The following is a 22,924-nucleotide window of genomic DNA, read 5'->3' on the forward strand; positions in this document are numbered from 1 at the left end:
AAGAGAGTGCTTTAACTGAACAGAAGGGAAGAAGTGAATAAAGGTTGCTTGATTCTTAACTTTCATCATTTGTGAATATTAGCTATTTAAAACATATTTTGTATGATTAATTGTCTTAATGGTGGCTTATAAATTATGTAATGTTAAAGCTGTATTTTTTGTAATGTATTTTAATCTCAAACTTAAAAAATAGACAAAGCTTTGATCTGAAATATTTATTTATAGCCAATTTCATAATAGAGATTATAATCTGAGGACTTCCACTCGTGGCCACTAGATGGCATTGTTTCAACGATTATCTAAACGCGTGAGCTGTTCAAAGATTCCAGACTTCTCCCACTTTTTGAAAAGTGAGGCGCTTCAATTAACTCTAAAACTTAACAAATTTACGAGTATTTTTTATTACACTTTTTCTTTCATTTTTTAAAGCATAAATGAAGAAACTATCCTATTATTGTTTCTAGATATTTATAACTGCAATCCCGTGTTTTAAATCTTATGATTACAATGAAAAGGAGAATTGAGTTTAATTGAGGCGAAACCCCTTTGAACTAAGTTCTTGATTTAACAACTGTCAATTCTACAAATTTGAAACAGTCCAATATTTTATGTATCTGATCGTATGTATGTATATTAAACAGCAGTTAGAAGACTTAAAACAAACAAAAAGCATTTATTTAAAGGCTGACCCTCCATCAAAGGTTGTCCACTGGCTGGAGACGTGGCAGCGCCTCGGGTCATATGATTTTTGGCTCATGCACGAACCCCACCCCGTTATTTCCTACCCTGACAGGGGGGGTTATTGTTCTCCTAACTTCTAATTCTAGAGTAAAATGCAGATTTGATCGACAAAGGCGCTTGAATATGATCTGCAATGGCCAACAGAGGGTCTGGACGTGGATTTAAGTGGCGGTGACCACCCAAAACAGAGCCATTTTTAGACATTTGCTGCTGACGTTTACACGGGCTTCAAATAGCTTCCGTTTCACTCTGGTAGTGATTGGACTGTTCGGCACTAAGAGGGAGCTAACACCGCCTCAACCAGTCCGACATTCTTCACTTCAATGGAGGAACAGCCCAAAGATCGGGCACAAGACAGGCAAAACCATCACCACGGAGAGGACAGAAACTATACTCAACACACACTTCGTCTGAAACATGATCAGAGCCACATCCAGTGCCAGCATCAGGAAACGCAGGCGAAGAAAACAGGTTAGGCCGTCCCGAAAAGTCAGCTTGTTGCTAGCTTCAGTTGGCTAATGTCAACGAGCGCACGAGCCCTCGCTAAGTTCCCACAATTGAAGCTTTATCCTGCTGATTGTTGGTTGCACGGTTGAATATTTTCAGAACCGCCGTGGCAGTTCGGTGGCTCGCTCGAGGAGAGCCACGCTAGGCCTCTGTCACACGAGAAACTCACGCTTTTTTAAAGCTGACGTTGCGTGACAGTTGGTTTGACATATCAGGGATTGACCTTGTGCGCCGGCTTTGCTTTCCGATTTTATTTTAGCTAACGCCTCTAATAAAAGCTTTATTTGTGCCACCCTGTGTCTGTAGAGACTAACTTAGTCTTCCTCCAAACTTCAACCTCCTGTAGTGTATCGGTTTCGAGTCCAGTTAGGAAACCGAGCCGGCTCCGCTGGAATGTTCTGTGCTCCCATTTCCTGTCGGCCATGTTAGACGTGGACTGTAAGCTAATGCTGCTTTTGCTCTCCGAGTAGCTACATTGCCCATCTCTATTTGTTCATGCTTTCTCTAATTGCCGCCGGGGACTGAAAATAACGGAACCAGGGAGTCGTCTGAAAGTGCGCTAGTGTTGAGCGAGCTACTGGTTGGTTGACATTCCGCTAGCATTAGCTGTCTGACAGGCCTATCGCGTGTTGTGAAGTCACGCAAGATGCTGCCTGACTGACTGTGTTTGCAGCCGTGGAGCGTGGAAGAATTGGCTCAGAAAACTGACTGCTGTAAAACACTGTTTACTAAAAAGCAAAAGTGATTTATTCTGTGTGGGGAATCTCGCGTGTTTTGTCCACAAACATTCGGCTGGAGAAATCCCGTGAAGGGAAAAGTCCCACGTTTGCACCGCGGTTCCCATGCTTAAGTAATTACAGCACAATAAGCATAGGTCATCACACACGTCCAATGTGGGACAATGACATCAGCGTCAACTGCAGCATATCAAGGATGTGACTAATTAAAACAAGATCAGTTTTATTCACAACGAGCTGTATATACGAGATGTTGGTACTGAATGATCAACTGAAATTTCAAAAACCTGTTATTGAACATGGAAGTGAACTGGATGAGATTATACTCATGAATCTGGGTGTAATGATTCGATTCATATCCTAATTTCTGGTTGCCAGTACAATTCATAGTCTGTATTGGTTCATTTGATCTGAAACGATTTACTGACCTAAAATGGATCCAGGACATCTTTAGCCAAAAGTTCCTCCAGTGTGACTCAGAAATACCTGGTACTGAACAGTGCAGGTGAAGTTTTCCAGATTCCTTGTATTTCTTGTAAGATAATCTAGTGTAAATTAAATGTGTGTACAACCAAACAAGTAAACAAGAATTAATGTAAAATCCATTCACCTCTTAATTTCCTAAAGTTCAGTCCACTGTTGTTTCTCCACATCAAAATAATCCAAAGGGAACATTTTTAGAACATTCTAGCACACTGTATGGTCGCATGTCTTTGCTAAATTCAAAGTGTTTCCACATATTGGACTGGAATAATAGACTGATCATTTTTTGCTTACATCACGTGTGTTTTGTCTGCTGTGATGCAAATGCTAAATTCCGATAATGATTATAATTAATTTGTCTCATTTTGAAACGATTTTATACTGTTGTAGGTCGATTGGTTGACAACCTGTCTCAGACAGATCAATCTGGTTGGATCGTAGAAGTAGAAATCAATTAATCAGTTATGTTGATTAATTGTTACACCTCAACTTACAAGTATAGGTAATTTGATACAAAAAATTATATTGATTTCTCCAAAAAGTACTGATTTATGTTTAATTCCAATTAACTTAGAACTCAAGTGAGTAAAGTTGATGAGACCTAAAAATAACATGTTTTCTAATATGTATTGATATTGCGTAACAATATAGCTGCAGAGTCATATTTGTAATTCGTTTGTGCCATTCATACATGTTTGCAGGTCATCTGAAAAAGCATTTTCTGCTGCTTTAACCATGAATATCCTTTACCAACCAAACGTATAAATAAAGGCAACATCAACCTAAAAATAGACTTGTTTAGTTTTATGTCAAAATTAACATGTCATTATTACGGGCTGCCTTGGTACAGTGGAAGGGGGTCGACCTCTGATCAAAAGATTGCAGGAAGGTGTCCTTGGGTAAGACACTGAACCCCACCTTACCTCTGGTGGAAGGTTGGCGCCAGTGTGTGTGCATGGGTGAATGGGACTGTGACTGTAAAGCGCTTTGGGCCTTCTAAAAAGCTTGTAAAGCACTAAATAAGTATACGGCATTTACCATTATTTAGTAGAAATGTTATTTAACGTGAACGGCCACTAATGTAAATTAAATAACTACACAAAGTAAGAGGAAATACCATGTTTTCTTTCTTGATCTGAATATTAGTTGTAGTTTAGCTGATGTAAAGTACTAAAAATGGTTTTATGAAGTAAACAATGCAAAGCTTTAGAATGTATATAAGTGCATTCTCATATGATTTTTTGTATAGAGGGGATAACTTGGAGACCGACTCATTGACTGTGCAAAGCTTCATAAAGCGAACACCTGCTTATCAAAAGCTCTTAAACCAATTATTTGTATATGTGCGCGTGTGTTTGTGTATGCGCGTTATGGCTTACAAGATTTTTTTTTTTTTATTAGTTTCTTGCAGTTAAAGATTTTCAATTTTTTTTTCTTTAGTCTTTTCTCAGAATGTTGTTATGATCCAGGTGTGCACTTGGATGCAGGGTTGTGATGTTTCTCACAGTTATCAACTTTGGTTTAGGTTATGTCTTTTTTTCAATTTTAAATTCACAATTATAACATCGACAACAAAAAATAGCTTTGATTATTTTTATATTATCTGTTCAGCCAAATCATCAATGTGGTTTTAGAATGATGACCTGACATTTTCTCATAAGGAAGTTGTTGAGTTTTTCCACTCTTGGCCTCTTAAAAATGTTCTGTTTGTTTTTACCAAAGTCATGCATAAGCCACAGTTTTTAATTATAAGGTAAACATTGGCGTATTGATTCTTTACTGAATGTCAGGCCTTTTTACTTAAATGAAAAAAGTCGTGGACTAAACCATTGTGGAAAAAATCCAGAAAACTGAGTGAATTTAGCTCTGTAAGAAGAAAAGATGGAATCACCCCGCATGTTTGAAGGGTTTTCCAATTCTCTTTTATATGAAAGTGTAAGCAGAAGTGTTGCAGACTTTTCAAATTCAAAGGGCATGAAAGGGTGTAAAAAAACAAAGTCTGTACTTAATTGTAATCTAGAAAACTAAAGTAGCAAAGATTTATTTTGAATTTTTAGTGTAAATATGAAGTTATTTTTTATTTCTAGGAACAGTTTCATCTTATAACTTGCGTTTTTCTGTGAGTCTGGTAGGGTTACACATTGGAAATGTTATTTCCTAATGTCTATATTTTTAACAGTGTATTCACTCATATTTTGTGCATTAAACAGTTGCAGGTTTATTGCATTTTCTACCCCCTTTTCAGGGCCTTTAACCCTTGTGCTATCCTAGGCACTGTAACATTGGGAGTTGGGTCATCTAGACCCACTAGACAGTTCGCTGAACCTTTTTTTCTTCAATGATTTGTGATCTTCACTGGTGTCCACGGATTAAATGAAATCCTCTCCACCTTTATCCACCTTTGTCGTGGTAGGGATACCATGTCAATCTAAGGGTGGGGTCATCTGGACCCTATAAGATGGCACAAGGGTTAAGGTGTAGGGGTAAGGCTCAGTTACACATTGGAGTTTGCTTTTGGTGTAACATCTTTTGTATATTTTTGAAATCATTGATAGACTATTATATCAGCATATACTGACTTAAATTCTGTTTGCAGGCAATAAAAAAGTAAACGTCAGTGACGGGGAAGGGGAGAAGAACGCACACCTACCTGATGCTGTTGGTATGCTCCATTCTTCAAGCAGCAATGGTAACAGACACTTGAGTAACTCGCATGTGAAGCAAAAGGGAACACAGAGACACCACGCACCCGCTATGAAAGTAAGCAACAAAGGATTGGACTACAAGAAGACTATGGACCTTAAAAATGAGAAGGAAAAGACCCCAGATTTGAGTCCTCACGAGGCCCAGCCTTCAGAGAAGAAAGACTCTGCTTTGCTTCAGAACGGTGTTGTAAACTGTGGCTTAATTACAAATGGCTACTCTAGCAAGGATAACGATGGGAGCGGCTCTGAGGGTGGATACACCACCCCAAAGAAACGCAGGACCCGGTGTAACAACGTCAAGAACTTTGCTGATGTGACAAAAGAAAAGGAGAAGGACGCGCAACCCAGCAACAGTATGCAGGAACAAAGGGCTTTGAACCTTGATCCGGCCGAGAAAGGACTCTCCTGTAGAACTGATGGCTTTAAATCCACCCATAAAGCAGAAACCCAGTCAGCTGCACCTGGCGAATGTCAGAGGAAAAACTCTGACGGCAAAGCAGCTGCCACTTTTAATAAAAAAATGGAGGAAAAGCAGAAAGGCAAGAACTCCTCACCTTCTAAAGAGGACTCGTGGACTTTGTTTAAGCCCCTTCCAGCTTTTCCTGTGGACAATAGCAGTGCTAAAATTGTTCCCAAGATCAGTTATGCAAGTAAAGTAAAAGAGAACCTCAAAGTAGCTCAAGGTGGAGAAGAGGCAGCTCCTCCTCCTGTGAGAATGTCACAGGTTCCAATGTCTGCTATGAAAACGATCACCTCAGCTAGCTTTACTAATGGTCCTGTTTCTGGAAATGGAAACTGCTGCCCGACTGTGGGGATCTTTTTTGCTCCTGCTGCTAGTAGTCTTCAATCAGCTCCATCTATTCCAAGTGGCGAGAATGTAGCAACGTCTGTGGACAGTAACTGTAGCTCTACAACCAGTCCTGTCGATGGAGAAACCTATGAACTTCAGAAGTGTTCTCTTTTAATCTACCCTTTAAATATGCAACCTTTGCTCCCCAGCGCTCGTCACCTTGACCCACCGGCCGCTCAGACAAATCAGAAAGCCCTGAGAGACATCTTTCAGAATCAGTGGGGGCTGTCCTTCATCAACGAACCCAACTTGGGGCTGGACGGAGGAAACGGGCTCATAGCTGCGGAGGACCAGACTCCTGTGACTTCTCAGAGCGAGGCTAGGGCTGTGACGACCACGACCACCCATCCTTGCCTCAACGCTATGCCGTCATTGGTAGAATCTTGCACTTTGTCTCAAGACTCGCAGAAAAGAACTTGTGCCCCTTGCCAAGCATCAAACCCCTGTTCTCCTGCTTGCATGGTCAGCGAGGAGGAGACAAAGTTGCTTCCTTGTAGCCAGGGCAAGACTAAAGCTGAGACCAAGGGTGCAATTACTTCAATGTCAACCTCCAGTAAAGACAACGGTGCCAAGTCTGCACAGGGCCAACAGACCACGCTGTTGTTTGGCTCTCCTAAAGAACAGATCCATTCTAAAGACACTAGCAGGAGGTGTAGCTTGGGCTCCTTTGACCTTAAAGCTGCTGTCACCTATCACACTAAAGGTAACAGACTTTTACAACTTTTCAACCAACTTTCATAGAAGATGAGATGTATTCATTTAGAAGATTTTAAATATCTTTTTATCTGATCGGACAGAGCAGCAGGTATTGATGCACTTTAAATTCAAAACCAGGTTATTGCACTGATGCTCTTATCATTAAAATGCATTTGCATATAAATATAATCTCTGAATTACATGATGCCTGGAATGAATTATCTCATTTGAGATGATGAGCATCAAAGTTTAAAGTTTTGTTTCTGTTTGAATTTTATTTTTTCAAAGCTGCTTTATAGGAAGCTGAAAAAAATGTAAAGATATGATGGGTTTGGGATTCAAGCAACCATAAGAATTTAATTGTAACCTCATAAAAAGTGTAACCCCTTGATGACTGAATTATTATTATTATTATCAGCAATTATTATTCTCAGCAATGAAAAAAAAATCCGTTGTGTTTTTGCTTTCATGTATTTGCTAAATTAAAGGGGTTTGATGCATCTTTTCATTTATAGGCGTCAAAGGGTTAACAAAGGGCGTCTGGATTATTCTGGTGTTGAGATTTAAAACAACAACATTGCATTATTTGTGTGACAGATGATGACGTGTGTGTTTATCTTTCTGCAGAAATGGAATTCATTTTCCACATTCAAAAACAAGGTAAATACATTTATTTTCTCAATGCATCTTAATTCTATTGACTTTTTAAAATGTGATTAGTAAGGTCATATGAAATATGTTCTTGTTTTTAGGAATCATGGCTAAATTTATTCCCCAAATTTAGAAAAAAGTAGCATTAAGGTTGTTTGCATATTTAAGCAGCTGCTGATAATAAAAGCATTAGACTGTTATAATAAACCCTTCTGTAAAAGCTGAGCAAAAACCTTAAATGCTTCAGATCTTATTTTCCCTTTGAAACATGATTGCAATGTAATGTGAGTTTATCAAAAGCTTCAAATCATAACTCGGCAGCTCATGTTGATTGTTTTGGTCTGCAAAACACCTGAGAGCTAAGAATCTTTAGGAATCTGATTCCTTCTAGATGATTGAAAAATAACACAATAACTTTTACAATTTTTGGGGGCATTTTTTGGACTATTATGGCTGGGTAAAAGTGCAGTCAGTGAGTTAAACCGTTTCGTTGCACCGCAGTAGAAACGGGTCATAAAGCTGTCAGTCCAGTGTTGGAGGCTGATCTGTCTCCAAACAAAAACAGTTTGTGACCCTGATGGGTTTGAGTCTTAAACGAACTTTTCTCCTACTTTTCGTGCATTAACATTTGGTGTTGACTTTTCTCAGGGAATTTTCTTTTAAGTTTCAACTCATCCAGGAATCAGGCTTATAACTAGAGAACAGACACCCATGACAGTGGAATAGTTGGGTTTGTGGAGCAGCTGTTAGAATTCATAGACACATGTATGGGTATAAAACTCTTGGAGTAACCCTTTTAACAAGCGCAGCATTGATGGAGATTTCCACTCCAGGAGCAGATGAGAATTGGAAGAATTGGAGAATTAAAAAAGTGAACGCATCAGCAGTGCCCTCATTAGGACTTTACTCGGGTGTTTTTTAATCTATGCCTTAGCTCTCCTGAAGGGGGCGCCAGATATTAGGGAAACTGCACTCTTGGTAGTCATAAATATATACAAACTTGATTAAACAAAATATAAAAAAGGAGAGCAGAAAGTATTAAAAATGTTAGAACTCTGCTGTTAAACAAAAAGTCCCTTTTTTAGTTATAGATATTGAGAAGATTGAATGAAAGAGGATACATTTTTAAAACTATTTTTGTATAAAACTTCACTTTTGCAACCCCTTTGGAAACAATATTAACCAAACTGTACTTTTAAAGTTGTTAGTTGTCTAAAGCAAATTTTTCACAATATTATTGCAATATTTAAATGTTTAGTATCAAATCGTTTATTCTTTTAAATCCCATTTTTAGTCTTTTCAGTGATTTATTGTTTTTGAACCAAAGCAGCTATTTTGTTATGTCATATCTGTTTGGGGCTGTTTTTTTCCAACAGTCTTTTCTCTTGTGTCTCTGCTGCAGATCCAAAAAGAATAGTGATTTATGATGAGACCAAGGATGGACCGGGTCAGTGAGGCAGATCATCTTCACTTCTCACCGTCTCCTCTTCTGGGTGCTGCAGTTATTTACCTTGGAAAACTCAAATCCTTTTGGATGAATCAACCGCCAATTGTGAAGACACTGATAGTCAAGCATGATTTTCCTGGGATTCTTGGGTGTAATAACAGAACTTTGAGAGGGGGGGGCGTCAGACAAACATTCAAAAAGGACGTATGAGGAGCTGATCGGTGCCTCTGCAACATAATGAATGGACTCTCCGTCTTCAGAGCAGTGGTTGATACTTGTCTTATGGCTGAAGGGATGACATTACAAAGGAAGGTGTGTTGGACTGCACCTCCATAAGCCTTTACCCCATAGAACTGTGGGGGTCGTCAGTCTGGCCGTGGGATGCCTCCATCATTTTTGTTTCTGGCGCATTCAGATGAGTTATTGTACATATTTTAGACGTTACGCATACACATCCGTGTACAAACTTGAATTCATTGTGAATGACAGGTGAAGACACTAGAAGAATGCCTTTCAAAAGGTGGAATAAAGGTGTTTGGAGCCCTGGTAGAATTCTAGTCCCACCTGATAAATGAGGCCCCGTCCCCCTGAAAAGGAAACCCCATCTTTAACCCAGATATCTGAAACGAAATGCTGTTTTAGCAGACTTAACCCAAGTGTTATTTGCATTATTGTTGTTTGGGCTCAGAGCGCAGGTACTACAGTGCCCAATCTGAACAAAAGTTACGCCCCTTCAGCCTCGCTCTGTTAGCTCTGAACATCTGTTAAATCTACCACCTTTTCATTTCAATTTCATCAGATATTTCACGCAGACGCTCATCGGGTTCACGGACGTTTTCTGGGTACGTGTGTGGGTGTGCGCGCATAAAAACGTGTCGGCTCCTAAAAGTGATTTCTGTTGCTTCCAGTAATGTGCAATTTGGGCTCACAACACTCAGGATACGTCTACAAATGATTCTCCCATAACTGTGTTTACCTCCTCTGTCATAGAAACATGCATTCTCCCTTGTCAGCGTTTTAATGCTCTTTACCGTTCTGCTTCTTGGGTTCTGTTGCGTGTTTACAGGTGCACATGTCCGACGTCACAGTTCATCTCTGCACAACTGCAATAACAATCCCAGCTTTTCAGCCTCATCACACTGTTGAAATGTAAAGAGGAGTTTGTGCTGCAAACATCACGTGACATGGGTGAGCCACAGACTGACCACCCAAAACGCAGGTGGAAGCGGCCTGTTTCAGGTCTTCACCTTGGGTGAAAAAGACCCCCAAATCCCTCCGTCGCTCAGCTGTGGCTTCACCCTAATCACCAACTTCAAATCAGGACTGCACAAGCGAACGCTCCGGTTCTTTTTCCTCCTAAACGTTAACGATGGGATTTGGTTCGTGTGTGGATTAACGGCACTTTATGTAAACAAATGACCTTTATCATAAATACTTAGAAAATCTATATGTACTAGCATTAATCCTTGAAAGAATGACTTTGGGCTGTTACTTAAAAAAAAAAAAGTTAAATACAGAATTATTAAATGTATCTCAGGTAGTGTTGATAAAGCCATGACCATGTTCAAGATTTTATTTTAGTTTTTAGCCAAATGGCCCCTTTTTATGTAATTTTCTCCCACTGAAATGACTGTTTCCACACAGTCTGTTGTCATGACAACACATCCAATCAATGCTTCAGAGGAGAGCTGCCATTGATCACCATATGAGGTTGTACATGATTTTCTACTTCCCCTGCGTCCTCTGCTGGGACCCTGCAGCGTCTATGGTCGGTTTGTTCATCTTTTGATTTTTCTGCAGAATAATTCCAGCTGGGCTTCTCCTGTTTGCTTCTCAAATCGACGTCGCACACGGGCAGAAAGGGAAGTTTGCATCTGCAGCCATGTTTTTGTTTTGTTTTTTATCAAGAGGACGAGCTACTCCGTGTAGGTGTGGGAGGCGCTGTGCTGGTTAAAACTTGAGTCCCGCTCAGCCCAGTTGCTTCAGTTCAAAGCAAAAAAGCTCCTTGCTGGTAGCATTCATACTTCTAATTTTTTAGTGTGTGTATTTGTGGATGTGGCTCACCCTGAATACAAACTTCATTTTGTCTGGTTGCACAGAATCTACAGACAAATTTACCCAATCTTATTTGTGCAGAACAGCTGAGCGTGATGCCAGTGCACCCTGGGGGATGGAGACGCTTCTATCCAACTTAAAGATCAGCTCCTGCTCATGTTTGACGAGGTTGGCTCCTCACAACCTTGAGCTTCTCTTCTCCTTTGTTTTCAAAGCACTTAATACAGCAGCAAGGCTATGCTGAATATGCATTTACAGAGAAAAGAGTTTGGCATTGTAGCCTGCAAACCAAAAACAGAGGTTCTCCAGGCTGCTGGTTGATCAGTAGTGTGACTGTTGGAGGCAGGAGCCTGTGTGGTTCTGTGCCTCTAGCTTGTGAGGGCATTGGTCGGGTGAGTGCGTAGAAAGTTCTTCCTATTATATGCAAGTTTGACTTTGATTTAGCCCCTTACGGTTTATGTCCTTGTGCCTGTTTGAGGGGGAAGGAAATACTTCCACGGCTTTTTTGATTGTTCAAAACCTGCTTCCAGCAAACACATGTGCCATTTATTTGATCTTTTGTAACATTTGTTTTATTGTTTTTCTTTTTTTACACCCCCCACCCCCCGCGCATTGAACCTATTTGAAAGTATTGGGATTGTCATGGCCTGCATTGGTGTGGATGGATGACTGTTTGCTGATGTATACTCGTAGTAGTCAAGCTTCTTGTCAGATTTAGCACAGAACTGTAATTTCAGCTCACTCAAAGAAATATTTCGACACGTTCTTAAAGAGATGTTTCTTTTTTTGTGTTTTTAACTTGATTTATCCGTAGATGCAGACTTAGGAGAATTAAAAATCAAGCTTTTTCAGCTTTAGGATGTTTTAGTTGAGTTGAACCTTAAACCCATTTTTAATTTCCACAGTAGAACCAATGCTAATATATTATTTAGTCCAACAGATTTGAAGTAAACACTAAATCTAGAGGTCCTCTTAATATATTCTTAATTGCTGTGGTGTTGACTGAGGTGCAGTTCAAAAACCAGGTGCACTATTCAGATATTCAGCTACTTGATGACAAACGCACAGAGGTGTGGCTCGAGGGTGGGCCCCCCCCCCCCCCCCCCCCCAACTAAAGAAATCCACTTCCTGAGAAGGTTTCTGTAGCTGCTGAGCCTCCCCTTTCCTTTTTGACAGTGCAAAAGGAGACTCCCCCACCCCAAAAAAATGTTCAACATAAGCCGAAAGTGCTGCTTCTTCATCCGCCTATCGGTCTTCTGGAATGGGGAAATGCTGGACTAAAAATCCCTTCCCCATCCTTTTGTCTCACCCTCACCCATCCAATGTTTGGTTTTGAGGCGTACAGTGTTTTAGCTTCTGCCTATGAGAGCAAGGAAACAAAGATGTGTCTTTACAGAATTCAGACATTAAAGATACCGTCTTCTGGCATATAATTGTTTTTTTTCTTCTTCCTGTGTCATCTCAAGCAGATATTTGTTTTTTAAAGGTTTTTGCTCTTCACTTTTCCATCTTTTATGCCCATAAAAACGAGGCAATAATATTTCTTTTTCTACTGTCTTACAGGTCGGCATTCATGTTTTTTTTTTTTTTAGTTGAGCAGTCTTATTATTTAATTATTTTTGTTTTGATTTAACAAGTGTCACATTACAATGTTATTGTTTTTTTAAGCATGACAGTAACCCTCTGATTCCAAACAATGTAATAGTCGAAATGAAAAAAACAAAACAAATAAAACTCCAGTGTTCACTGTTTTAGTTTCCAATAAAATATCAGTTTCATCAACATTCAAATGCTTTTGTCATTCTTTAAAAAGATTTTTCTATTCCTTTAACCCTGTTCAGTACAAATGCATGCGTGGGTGTGTAAAACAGAAATCTCTGTTGATTTCAAAATTAACTCTTGTGCTATCCTAGGCACTTTAACATTGGTAGTTGGGTCATCTAGACCCATTAGACTAGACAATGCTCTGAACCTTTTTTCTTCAGTGATTTGTGATCTTCACTGGTGTCCATAGATTACATGAAATCTTTCCACCTTTATCCACCTTTGTCATGGTAGGGAGAACACGTCTATGTAAGGGTGGGGTCATCTAAGATAGCACAAGGGTTAAAAAGAAAAGCTTCAGCAATCAAAGTACATTCTTATAAATGTTTGACATGCAGCTTCAAACTGGTCACAGACGAAGGTTTTGAACTCTTGAAAATGCCCGACTGACCATAAGACATTCAAACCTCTAGAGAAACACATTTGGGATCATTAATGCTAACATTTTGTAATCTGTATGAATACATTGATAAAACTCATTTTACTCAAAGTATTGACTATAAAACAAACTTTCTCTGTTTGAACCCATGGATTAAATCGGCACATTTGTATGTAAAAGAGAGAACAGATTAAAAAAATAAAACAATGATATTTCTGTTTTCTGAAATTTGTGGCATTTATTTTACAGAATGGGGAAAATTGAAATCTTAAAATTGTATTTTATTGTATTTTCTTCATCTATTTACCAAACTGAAACCTTAAAACATTTCTCCATGTTTAACCAAAAGGGAAAAAAAACAATGTTTGGTGAAAAGCTGCAGATTAAAAAGCAAGAACAAAATCTTGGTTTGTGTTGATTTGTTACAAAACAAATGTACTGAGTCTGGAGCAGATTCTAGATGGTTTGGCTATAATATGATGGTAAATTATGTCAAGTCCCATAAATGAGCTAATAACGCTGCGAGTAAAGAGACGACACCGCCCTCTTCTGGCATCAGTGGTGAACTACAGAATTCGAAGTTTATGAACCCCTGAAGAAATTAAATAAATTAAGCCTCCACCGTTTAGGAGAAATATGTTCAATGTAATTTAGTTTTTCTTAACCCTTGTGCTATCCTATGACCCCACCCTTACGTTGATGTGTTATCCCTACCAAGGAAAAGTTCATGTGTTGTAAAAATATTTGAAGACAATAAAAATCTCCAAATACAATAATTATGTTTCATAATTCAGTTTTTTTCTTCCACATATAAGTTTATAAATATTTTTTGTCTTGTAACCCTTGTGCTATCCTAGGCACTTTAACATTGGGAGTTGGGTCATCTAGACCCCTGCACTAGACAGTGCGCTGAACTTTTTTTCTTCAATGATTTGTGATCCTCACTGGTGTCCATGGATTACATGAAATCTTTCCACCTTTATCCACCTTTGTCATGGTAGGGAGAACACGTCAATGTAAGGGTGGGGTCATCTAAAGCGATATTTACCTGTGTGACCAAACTCCTCCCCTTTTAGGCTTGACATCCCCTATTTACACTTTAACCTAATCAATACTAACTGGTAGTTTCTGATGATCCCCCTCCTCATCCTGCCTCTAAACCTTAATTTAGAAAAGCTTCCTTCTCTTCTCATTCATTTTTATTCCTGTTCTAAGTCATATTTTATGTATATTTAGGATTTATCAATAGGCACATAAATATACAAATATACTTCATTTATAATAATTCATTACATCATTTTAAAAAATCTGGCATTTTAATAAATAATGAGAAATGATTAAAAGGTTAAAAATCAAAGGAAATGCGTTATGTCACTAAAAAACTTTTTTCTGTGTGAAGTTGTACTTTTCTCCATAAAAAACGTTTGCAATTGTGTTTAACCCTTGTACTATCCTAGGCACTTTAACATTGGGAGTTGGGTCATCTAGACCCACTTGACCAGGGGTGTCAAACTCATCTTGGTTCGCGGGCCACATTTAACCCGTCTGATCTCAAGTGGGCCGGACCAGTAATGTAAAGGCAAAATAACAGCTTTGTTTTAGTTTTTTACTCAGTTGGAAAAAATGCCTCAATCAACATAGTAGCCTAATCACTTGGTGCCAATGGATCTCAAATAAAATTAATTTCAATTAAAGAAAAGTTTGTCTATTCAAATGAATACAGACTTAATATTTTACATCTGACACTGAAGCAATCCAGAAACTTTTCTTTATGGTAAGTCTCTTAGTGGTGCTTAATGTCATATTCTTTGAAAACTGCGATGTTGATGACATACAAAGCATTTGGGTTTGCATTCAGCTTCGTGAAAGAAAGAAAAAACTCTGTCCATTTTTCCTGGAAGGCTCTTCACTCCACTTCACGTTTGACAACATTTTGGTCATTAGGGTGTCGCTAATGATCATCCTTATAGCAAGATAACAGCGGTACGGCTCATAGGGAACCAAGGTGCATCCTACCCAGACGCAGAGATGTTATGTTTCGCTTTTGGCACGTGCAGAGATATGCTGTTTCAACTGTTTTTCCTTTCCTTTGCTCCCCCTAGTGGTTGAATTGCACATTTCGGTTATTTCTTTAAAAAATCATAACTCGCCACAGAAATGGACTAGAAACTTGCTTTCTTTTTTAATCATCCTTATGATTTTTACTCTTCATGTGTGGGCCGGATTAAGCTACCTGGCGGTCCGGATAAGGCCTGCGGGCCGTATGTTTGACACCCCTGCACTAGACAGTGCTCTGAACCTTTTTTCTTCAATGATTTGTGGTCTTCACTGGTGTCTATGGATTACATGAAATCTTTCTACCTTTATCCACCTTTGTCATGGTAGGGAGAACACGTCAAAGTAAGGGTGGGGTCATCTAAGATGGCACAAGGGTTAAAACGTTTGCATTTATGTAAAAAAAACAATTAATGGGTAATGTCTCCCCCTTGTGGAAGATTGCGTAACTGCATCACTTTAGAAAATAAAGGACATTCTCCTTTTAAAACATTTTTCTTTTGTTTTCACAGAAGCGGCAAAGCGTCTTTACAACACATCAAAGATTAAATTATAAATTTAAAGTTTTTTTTAATTTAAAAAATATAATGCTTTAACCTCTAATTGTGCTATAGATAATTGTACATTCATCTGCCTGTGAACACAACTTTTGGAAACTTTTTTTCTGTTGTGGGAATATAGATTTAAAAAAAAGCTGTTCTGCTGATTTTTAAAGAAAGCCTCTAGATTTTTAAAAATTAACATTAAGAAACTAAACATGGTTTGCCTGAACTCTTTGACTCTCTCCTACACCGATCTGTTACCAGATGGAGAATGTCAGACTACATTTATTACCAGACCTTATATTTGTAACAAATGGTCCATAACCCATGGCCCAACTTATCTTTTACTGCTGGTTTGGTTTAAAAAGTCACAAAAGCAAAAATGGGACATATGACATTTCTCAGATTCACAGGTCAAAGAGCTTTTTATGGAGCCATTTTTCCACCAAGAGCCCCCACACATTTTGATAAGCCCTTATATACAGTCATGCTTGACAGTGACTGAAATCAGCCGGCTTTCCTGCTCTCTGAATACATCATCTCTGACAACAGATGCTGACGTTCACTGATCTGTGATGATCAGCACAAAGCTTAAATCCTTAAATGTCAGCCTGAAGAACTCGCTGAAGTTTATAACTAATCTAATAGAAGTCATGCTTCAAGCCGCTACCAGTGTGGGACGGTTTAAGGGCGAAGTGATCGGGGAGCGACATTGAGCAGATCATGAAACCACGAAGAGCAATGAACTTTCTGGAAAGAAAAAATCTTTTCTGCAAGCATTTATTCATTTCGGGACTTTTTTCATCTGATTTTGAGAGTTCGTCTGACAGTTGATTTATGGGAGATTATTTAATCTCAAGATCATTTATTTTTCCATCTTTTTTCCATCTTTTCTTTGTTCTCCAAAGCTTTGCTTCCTAAAATCCTCCCGATTTTCATCTTCCCCGTAACTTTTGCATGCCTGCAAGTCCAAATTATTTTGCACATTTCCCATACCAGCACACCAGGGCTGCTCGTTGACACAGGGACCTTGCCTCATGGCAAAAAGGCCCTGGTTCAAATCCAAGCAGGGATCTTTCTGCATGGATTTTGCAAGTTCTCCTCATGCATGTGTGGGTTTTCTCTGGGCACTATGGCCCCCTCGCACAGTCCAAACACATGCTTCATAGGTTCATTCAGCTATGACACGCTCCAGGCCTCAAGGGCCGGCTTCCTGCCGGTTCTCCAGAAATCCTGTCTGATCTGCTGCTGATTACCTGGACCAGGAGTGTTTAGCCTTACGGTGGCAGGTTGGTAGAAAAAAACCTGTAGGAAACTGACCCTCAAGGCCTGGATTCTGACACCCTTGGGTTAATTGATGACTCTAAATCAGAAGCTCTTCTATTGGCTGAAGCTGATTTCTGGAACACCCCTGCTCTAAATTGTCCCCAGCTGTGAGTGGGTGATTGTGTGGCACTGCGACTGGCAATCTGCTCAAGGTGTTCCCCCACCTTTGCCCGACAGTAGCCAGGACAGGCTCCGGTGACCCCATGACCCTGAAAGGGGTGAAGTGGGTCAAGAGGATAGATGAAATTGTCCCACAATAGTGATTTCAGGTATCAGATTATCAGAAAATTTATGTAGAGTAAAGTAAATTTTGGAATAAAAATATTGATTTAAACCTATTTGACTTTATATGAAAACCAATTTTACAAAGTAAATTCTACATAAACACTGAATACATCTGCCCGTGGACTTCCAAAGACTTCTCTAAAGCTTTGGAACAACATAAAAAAATTGACAAAAAGTGGAGGAAACTTGGAGAGAACCTTTACAGGAGCTGGAAGTCGATGAAAAATGACAAAAATCCAAACGACTCATCCATGAAGATGGAAGGAATCAGAAAACATTTAGAGAAAACTACAGGTCCCACTTTCATTAAGGGTCAATATTCATGCTTTAACAACAATAGAAGATAAAAGTTACATTTTAATCCAGGGGATTTTGGGGGAGACAAAACATGAAGTTTTTTAAAGAGCACATAGATGCTCTTTCTGCTCTGTGATGATGACAGATGGATTCAGCTCATCTTCAGTTGTTTTCCTTTAAAGTCTGCTCGTGAGCTGGAGACCCTGTCCTGCTGCTGCTAAGCGTACATTTGAAGTTGGGTGCGGATCCACGAATGCTGAGCGACAGGCCACCAACATCACCCGCAGATGCCGCCGCCTCCCTGCTGCTGCTTTTTTTTTCTGGTCATCTCCAGCAGTCTGTCAAGCAGCAGCTGCATGATGTGGGACTGCTCGCTGGAATTAAGCTTTGCGTGCTGGTGGGCTGCTGCTGGGGAGGGAGAGGGGGATTTGGTGTGATATGGACCATTGACTCCTTTTCTATAGCTCAGGAACAATAATGAGATTTTTTTTCTTCCACAGAATATCAGTGCCGCCATTCAGCGCACTGATTGTGTTTATGAAATTGTGCATACATCTCTTGTTGCTGAAGCACGGGATGGGAAAGCTATTTTCAAAACATTAGCAAATTGTTTTCTCTTATTGTGCAGAGATTGATAAGGGGGTGTGTTGTCTGAACACACAGGCAGACACACACACACACAGGCGAGGAGAAAACATGAAATAGCCACTGTTATGACTTAGATACAGTCATGTATCACAGTTGCTCTTCTTGCAGCGATAAAGCTGGAAATCCAATTGTTTCTCTGCACCCGTCTGCTCTTATTTTGGCTTCAGAATATCATTTTATTTGCATACGTTTGACTTTTTTGATGCTTATAGATAGGAGGAGTTTTAAGATGTTTTATTTTGAAAATCTCACCTGTTTCTCTTAACTTGCTTTTAAAATCTTTCACTAACCACCTCATTTACATTTTTTTGGCAGTGTTGTTAAGGGCTTCAGAACAATAAAAAACAACAAAAGAAAAAAAAGGTCCATCTTAACCTTGACCTTTATTCGGCTGTTAGACCCCTTTGGAAGCAGGAAGTTGAACCTTCTTGAAACCACACTGGTTGTTTCTTCAGTCAAGTAATCATTAATCCACCAGTAATGATCCCATCAACAACACTTTTCACCTCCCTCGCCGTTCGCTCTGTGTCTCTGCTCTTCCCTCCAGTGATAATTGTCACTCTAACCCGCCTCTACAGTCTGATGCTCGCTGTTTTGCTCCGAGGCGACTATCGATTCCGAGCATCACCAGATCTATGAAGACAATAATGATGAACAATGAACAGACAGCTGCATCCTCTGTGATCCAGGACAAAACTGATGCCTTTTGTGAGCAAATAATGCTTCCAACATGGGAGAAGAGATGGAAGCAGGATGGAGATTTTCCACATGGGTCACCTCTGCTGTTCATGCTGCAAACATCCGACACTTTAAAAACCACAGTTTCATCCAAAACTCAGCGCTGTTTTGTTTCTGTAAGTCTCTCTATAGGATCCAAACGATGTAGAACATGTGAATGAAATAGAATTAAGAAAACAAACACTAAGAAAGAGTTAATGAGCCACTGAAGACGCTGTCAAAATCATCCAGTGACAATTTGTGAACCCTTAACCTCGCATTAGATCATAATTAGCATCATTTTTATTAAGGGGATAATGAAACATCAGTGTAATGAGATTACAGTTATCCCATCAGTCTGAGTTTGGAAAAGAAAAAAAAACTAATTACATCACAAATTATGTTTCAGAAAGTAATTTAAGTCATATGTTCACACTGGTTAAACCAAACCTTAGCTTGATTATTTCTGTCAGCCACAGATGATTTACCCAGGACTAGTTTACAGTAGTTTGATCACTTTTCTATTTATTTTTAATTGTTGTTGCGACTTTTGAAGGTTTTTGTTCAGTCTGTCTAGTTTGCTTATTTCAAATAAGTGATAAAGTGAAAATATTTGGACAGATAAACAGGAAAGACAAAAAGAGGAAATAAAAAACAAAAGAGAAAAAGGATATTTTGTGTAAATATAATTTTCAAAAACATGTTTCAACCATTGTGGGTTTTTTGCATGCAACACATTAAACATTTTTGAAAAAACAAATTCTTGATTGAGAAAAATTAAGCACATTTTTATTCCAAAAACTCTTAACATTCTCCTAAACTATTAAAATATTACAAAAAACGACAACACAAAGGAAAAAAACAACAAAAATAAGTTGCACAGGTTCATTAAAACGTACCACATATGAATGATCAAAAAACACACTGAAGCACTATTGCAAACACATGCATGTAAACGTGCACACACTAGTACATACACACAACTGCACGTGCACACATAGTCACACATGCTCACACACACACAAACATGCACAGAAGCAGATACTCAAGCGCACACTCACAAATTCCCCTGTCCATACATGCTCACACACGCACAACCATACACAAAAAATAAATGCATGCACACATTTCCACAAATACACATCTGCACGCACACAAACAGTCAAGCATGTACTCACACAGCCACTCACATGCCTACAAACACACAAGAACGCACACATGCACAGAGCAATGCGTCAAAGTCTACACACTAAAATCACAAAACTACTGTCACAAAAACAGAGAAAGCAGCCACACAGGCACCAGAAGAGCTACTGCTGCTCTGAACAGAAACGACACAAGAATGTGGAGAGCATGCCTCAGGTCAGGTTTGAGCCCCAGCGGGCCAAAAACCAGACCGGCCCCAGGAGAGAGGCCCGCCTCTCACTGAGTGTCCAGAGTGTCCTCCTCACTGCACCACAGAGCTGCACCAGAATATTATCCTTAATCCTCTATTAACTTTAAAATAACAAAACCCAACTTCCCTGTGATCCTGCCTTTTTAATGATTATTTTTTATATTTTGCAGAACAGATAGTAAACTTGCGAATGAGGATGATGAGGATGATGTCAGTCTTCATCAGATATGTCAGCCCTGTGACAGGAGACAACAGCTCAAACACAACAGGAGCACAGATGCACCTGTGTGTTCTTAAAAGAGTCCAGCGAGCAGCTTCACGCCGTTGTCCGCTTTTCAAACTGTTTGCCATTCCCAGAAGGTCATTTGGTTAATGCACATTTGAGTTTTCATGGACTCTTAACTAGTTTTTAATCAGCAATTATTAGGGAATTGGAAGGCTGTGCAGGCGTATGACTCTGCTGGCAGGCGAGCGCCCATCAATGTCACGTCAATTTCCATGCCAAAGGCTACATTAGGCCTGCAGTCTGGGAGGAAACAGCCACCTGAGTGCCTCATCTCCCCATCCACAGCAGCCTTCTCATCAACTATTGACTCTATTACATAGCACTGTCAAAAAGATTTTCCGCTTCAAAAGAGGAGCAACCATTACATGGCTGTGTGGGGAGATAATTTAGTGATGCACATAAAATTAAGTGCATATCCACTGAACATTGCTCATTATTGCTCTTGAATTCCGACAATGCATCGGGATCCTGGCTTCTCCCTCTCAACCCTTCAAGGCATAAACACAGCTTGACTTCTCAAGCTGATGTTCTACATAAATAGCTGTCATTTCCATCTATACCTGACCCACCTGTAATTGGCAATTAAACATGCCAGCATTTCAGACTGGCTCTTAATTACAGTTAATAAATGCTGTGGGGGTCTGAGGTGTCCTAGCCGGCTGAGGACGGGGATCTCCTGCAGCATGAATATGCATGGAGGCCAGGTATCCTCCGCCTGCCGCTCAGACACATGCAGGTGGAGGCAGACAGCCCTCCGACTTCTTAATTATTCCTTTTTGCCGGTCAAAGTGTTGTTGTTGTTGCCATGGTGCCTCCTCGGGGTGGAATTTCTGCACTTGTTTGTGTTCGCCATGGAGCTGTCACATCCAGCCTGTTAGTGCTGGCTCATGGGAAATTTACCCAGAGCTGCTGGTACCAGGTGAGGCCATCAAAGAGCCTGTGACAAGCTGCATTTAACGCCTAGATTTAAGGATCATGCATGGATCTGCTTGTTTTAACACCTAAATTCCCAGTTTTGTGTAAAAAAAATCAGGTAAAGAGGCAAAAATGTGAGGATGGAGATAGAAAAAAACACTTGTGTAAAAGAAAAGTGATGCTCTTCCCACGTGCAGATTAATATTTCATTGCTTTAAAGCAAATTATGCCTTTTTTTTTAATTTTCTTGTGCTGACATTTAGCTCCCAGAATGACTCCTGATTGTCTCACAGAAACTCACCAAAGACCTGAATCCTTGTATTTAAAAGGGCCTAGGAGTGTTGAGCTCTCTGATCATGGTGGCGCTTTTAATTAGCTCTTAATTAAAAACAGGTGGAGTGGAAAGGTCAAGTGGTCAGGCCTCAGAGTTCAAAAAACTCAGCAAGCGCTGGCTGTTTGATGAAAGTGACTTCTAATGACTGTGATTACTGTACAAACGTTTCATGAAATTATTTTGTTTTGGAGTCACGTAGATTTGGCTATTGGTTTATTATATTGAAAATCTAAAGCACGCTTCTCCTCTAAAAATAGTGCATTACTCACAGCAGACAAAACCAAAATCTAAAAATCCCAACCGGCTGATCTAAACCTACAGAGCTCTCCTCGTGACAAACAGAGCTGAGAACAGAATTGATCCGAGTCAGAATAAATAGATCACCCTGTCCAGATGAGGGATGAAGCTGTCAGAGTGCTGCTCTCACCTGACGAAAATCCACATTAAAAAATCACAACATTCTGAAATCCTATCAAATGGAACAAAAACAAAAAAGGGTGTTAAGAATTTTCCTTTTCACTCTGAAATATTTCTATTGTTGCCAGCAGAGAAACAAAAATCAATGTATCTCTCATCATTTAAAGTTCCCTTGTAAAAAAGGAGAAATTATCTAAAACAATAGAAGACTGTATGAAAAAGACTAAATGGTAATAATTAAAAAACTAATAAAAACATAAAATAATTCAGTTTCTTTATTTTCCGAGGCAGATTTAGAGGCAGGAGACTGTTCTGAATTTAAAAACTTTAAAAACATTTACTCCTAGAATAATTTGTAGCTGTAAAGGCTACCAGTTGCTTGTATCCTCAGGCTGTAAACACCAACATTGTTGGGTAAAAAAAGAAGGTGAAGCATGTCTCCGTCCTGCATCTTCCAGAGCGGGGGGAGGCCACAGAGGGGCAGCAGAGCCACGCGCCACAGTTCTCCAAACTCACATTTTTGCTCAGACTTCATTTCTGACCTGAAATGATCCCCAGAGTCACCTTAATCATTTATTTTTTGTTTTTAAAATGACATAAAATAAAACAAAACAAAAACAGAGGAAAGAAG

The 22,924-nt window shown here is 39.5% G+C and overlaps 1 protein-coding gene across 1 annotated transcript; it reads left to right on the forward strand.

Annotated features, from left to right (window-relative positions):
* Positions 1-748: 748 nt before the first annotated feature.
* Positions 749-12,662, forward strand: nufip2 (NUFIP2, FMR1 interacting protein 2). Its single transcript, XM_004076555.4, has 4 exons — positions 749-1,212; positions 5,065-6,726; positions 7,347-7,379; positions 8,773-12,662. The coding sequence occupies exons 1-4, from the start codon at positions 1,065-1,067 to the stop codon at positions 8,823-8,825; spliced, it is 1,896 nt and encodes a 631-aa protein (XP_004076603.1). The 5' UTR covers positions 749-1,064; the 3' UTR covers positions 8,826-12,662.
* Positions 12,663-22,924: the final 10,262 nt, after the last annotated feature.

Source organism: Oryzias latipes, chromosome 14 (assembly GCF_002234675.1).
Source record: "Oryzias latipes chromosome 14, ASM223467v1".
NCBI classification, from domain to species: domain Eukaryota; kingdom Metazoa; phylum Chordata; class Actinopteri; order Beloniformes; family Adrianichthyidae; genus Oryzias; species Oryzias latipes.

What these genes read in the sequence shown, in the direction of transcription:
- nufip2 (XM_004076555.4), top strand. Translation starts at nt 1,065, where the DNA reads ATGGAGGAACAGCCCAAAGATCGGGCACAAGACAGGCAAAACCATCAC. An exon ending in AACGCAGGCGAAGAAAACAG is followed by an intron (nt 1,213 to 5,064) that starts GTTAGGCCGTCC and finishes TTCTGTTTGCAG; the next exon opens with GCAATAAAAAAGTAAACGTC. An exon ending in TGTCACCTATCACACTAAAG is followed by an intron (nt 6,727 to 7,346) that starts GTAACAGACTTT and finishes ATCTTTCTGCAG; the next exon opens with AAATGGAATTCATTTTCCAC.